The following is a 2,844-nucleotide window of genomic DNA, read 5'->3' as shown; positions in this document are numbered from 1 at the left end:
ATCGAGCCTACAATGGTATTGGAGATCCCGTAGTTTTTATCTGTGCATAACCACAAGACGTATAATCATATATTTTACGTTATTAACCAGATTTGTGACCCGACAGACCGGAGGGAAAAACTTTTAGTACAGTTAGGGTTGAATTTGGCAACTACTACAAATAATTATCTTCTTCTTTCTAATTGTTATATAAATTTGAAAGAACAAAAAAACTAAATAAAGGACAGCCGTAAACTTAAAAGCTATGATTTATACTCCACAGAATAGACCCTAAACTTGAGAGATAATTAATAGTTTCAAAATACGTTACCAAAGTTTCGTTCTAAGTTTTAATAACTCTATCAAAATTACTAAATCATAAAACCACCGTCTTTTTGGATTTAACACGAAAAGGAAAAAAAAAAAAAACAGGAATATGTATCCTACAAAGGAAGGCAGAATAAATAAGCTCTTATTATCGCCGTAATATATTCATTGCTTTAATTAAGAAACATGGGTATGCATTTCAAAAATTATTATTGTTTGTAAAAAAAAATATGTCGTCATATATTTTCCATGCTTTTAACAATACGCATATTGTCAAATTCTGAAGCCATTATAAAAGACTACGCGAAAACTTGCTGACAGAAAACTTGTGGAGTTTTGGAAAATTTTGACCGGTTTCCTTTAGTGAATTCAAATGCTTGATGTGGGGGAGAAGGGGAAAAATAGTGCAAGTAATAAAGTAGAGGGAGGATTGATTACGTAGTCCGGTATTTCAAGACAAAAAAAAGGGATTAGGTGTTGAATATCTACACCTGTACCTTAACCGTATTCCTAGGGCATGATAGGACACGGCTAGTTTGTTTTAAGGGAACGGATTTTGTTTGTCCTATCCGTTGCTGATCAGTTGCCTGAATTCCATGCAAGCGCAGAGCTCAATTTTTCGTTGACTTGTCCAGGTGGCGAACCTGCGTCCAGCGCCATTATCTCGTATGTATAATTTTCCTGTGATCATCGGGGGACATACCAAGCATCTTGGTGTGCCAAATGAAACTTCATGGTAGCAAAAATGTTCTGGTTACCCGAACGTCTTGGAATACCGCCCTGAGTGTCTGGTCATGAACACGGCATGCAGGGAGATGTGTCGCGATGTGGAGCTACATATACGGATTGTGTACGAGGGGCGGAATACCGCAGTACGCACGGACGTTTGGCCTCAATGAAGAGACCACCTGAGAGGCGCCCGGTCCGGCTGACTGACGGCGGAATATACTCGTCCTCGTCGCCGAGTAAGGGCTGGCCGCGGCGGTCGCAAGAGGAGGAGGAGGAGGTACAGGAGGATGAGGTAGAGGAGGAGGTAGAGGAGGAGGTACAGGAGGAATTGCAGGAGGAGGTACAGGAGGACGTACAGGGGGAGGAGTTACAGGAGGGGGAGGTGCAGGAGGAAGTACAGGAGGAGGTAGAGGAGGAGGTAGAGGAGGAAGTGCAGGAGGAGGTACAGGAGGAGGTACAGGAAGAGGTACAGAAGGAGGATGTACAGGAGGAGGTACAGGAGGAGGTAGTGAAGGAAGAGGTACAGAAGGAGGAAGTGCAGGAGGAGGTACAGGAGGAGGTACAGGAAGAGGTACAGAAGGAGGATGTACAGGAGGAGGTACAGGAGGAGGTACTGAAGGAAGAGGTACAGAAGGAGGAAGTGCAGGAGGAGGTACAGGAGGAGGTACAGGAAGAGGTACAGAAGGAGGATGTACAGGAGGAGGTACAGGAGGAGGTACTGAAGGAAGAGGTACAGAAGGAGGATGTACAGGAGGAGGTACAGGAGGAGGTACTGAAGGAGGATGTACAGGAGGAGGTACAGGAGGAGCAGATACAGGAAGAGGTACAGGAGGAGGAACAGGAGGAGATACGCGAGGAGGAGGTAATTAACAGAACCGCCGCTAATTACCGCGGGCATGTATGGGCAGCGGGCGTGACGCCGGCGGGGGAGACTCGCCGACCCGCTTGTGCGCTCGCCTCGCCCCGGAGTCGTCGGCGCCGCTCGCCGTGAACGAGGCTCAGGGCGCCACTTGCTCGCCCAGGCGATCGGGGTAAGGGGCCTATTTTTAAAATATTAATTGGCGTCCATTAGCGCCATTATTTTCATGCTTCCGCGGTTCACACGCTCACGATGATCAGCAGAGCTACGCAGTAAAATACTTTGTGTGTTCTACAAGAGAAATTCTTTGGAAACTTCTTGCCAATGTAGCCTTTTTTGTAATACGACAAGCTGGTGCGTACAATGGAGAAGGGGGGAGGAAGACACTAACCCTCAAATACTAAAAAAAACTAACATTCCCACCAACAAATGGAAATAATTCAAAAGCAAACAGTCAGGAAAGAGGTTCTATGCCCCCGTTCCCTCCACAACGAAATGAAATTCTGCGTACTTGCCCGGCGACAAAATAATTTTTTTTTTAAATTTTTTTCCCCCGACATACTGTGGTAGGACCTACCAAATTAGTGCTGTAACTGCATATCGATAGTAATTTGGGAGACTACAATAGCTTATTCAGATAAATAAATTGGTTTTATATAATCCACGAGAAAGAAGTGTTCCAACAGTATATTTACAAGAAAATGTTGTAACTTGTTTTAAAATAATTTCTTTTTAAAATTTACTTAAAGATTTTACAGCGTAGTGTATCTATCAGTCCTCGGCTTCATCCAGCACGTTGGACCTTTTATTTTGCTGATTTTTGATTTTTATTTTAATATGATCTAAAAAAAATTATACTATGAACAGGGTTCATGTATTTTTGACGTGAAAACGTCTAATAAATCGATGAACGCCGGCTGCACGCACGAAAAAGTGTCCCGTAACGCACA

At 43.8% G+C, this 2,844-nt stretch overlaps 1 protein-coding gene across 1 annotated transcript; it reads left to right on the top strand.

Annotated features, from left to right (window-relative positions):
- Positions 1-1,201: 1,201 nt before the first annotated feature.
- On the top strand, positions 1,202-2,026 carry LOC134543254 (probable inactive protein kinase DDB_G0270444). Its single transcript, XM_063388161.1, has one exon. It carries the CDS (start codon positions 1,202-1,204, stop codon positions 2,024-2,026), a length of 825 nt encoding a protein of 274 aa, XP_063244231.1.
- Positions 2,027-2,844: the final 818 nt, after the last annotated feature.

Source organism: Bacillus rossius (genome assembly GCF_032445375.1).
Source record: "Bacillus rossius redtenbacheri isolate Brsri chromosome 9 unlocalized genomic scaffold, Brsri_v3 Brsri_v3_scf9_2, whole genome shotgun sequence".
NCBI classification, from domain to species: domain Eukaryota; kingdom Metazoa; phylum Arthropoda; class Insecta; order Phasmatodea; family Bacillidae; genus Bacillus; species Bacillus rossius.
This window is presented reverse-complemented; position numbering and strand designations above follow the sequence as displayed.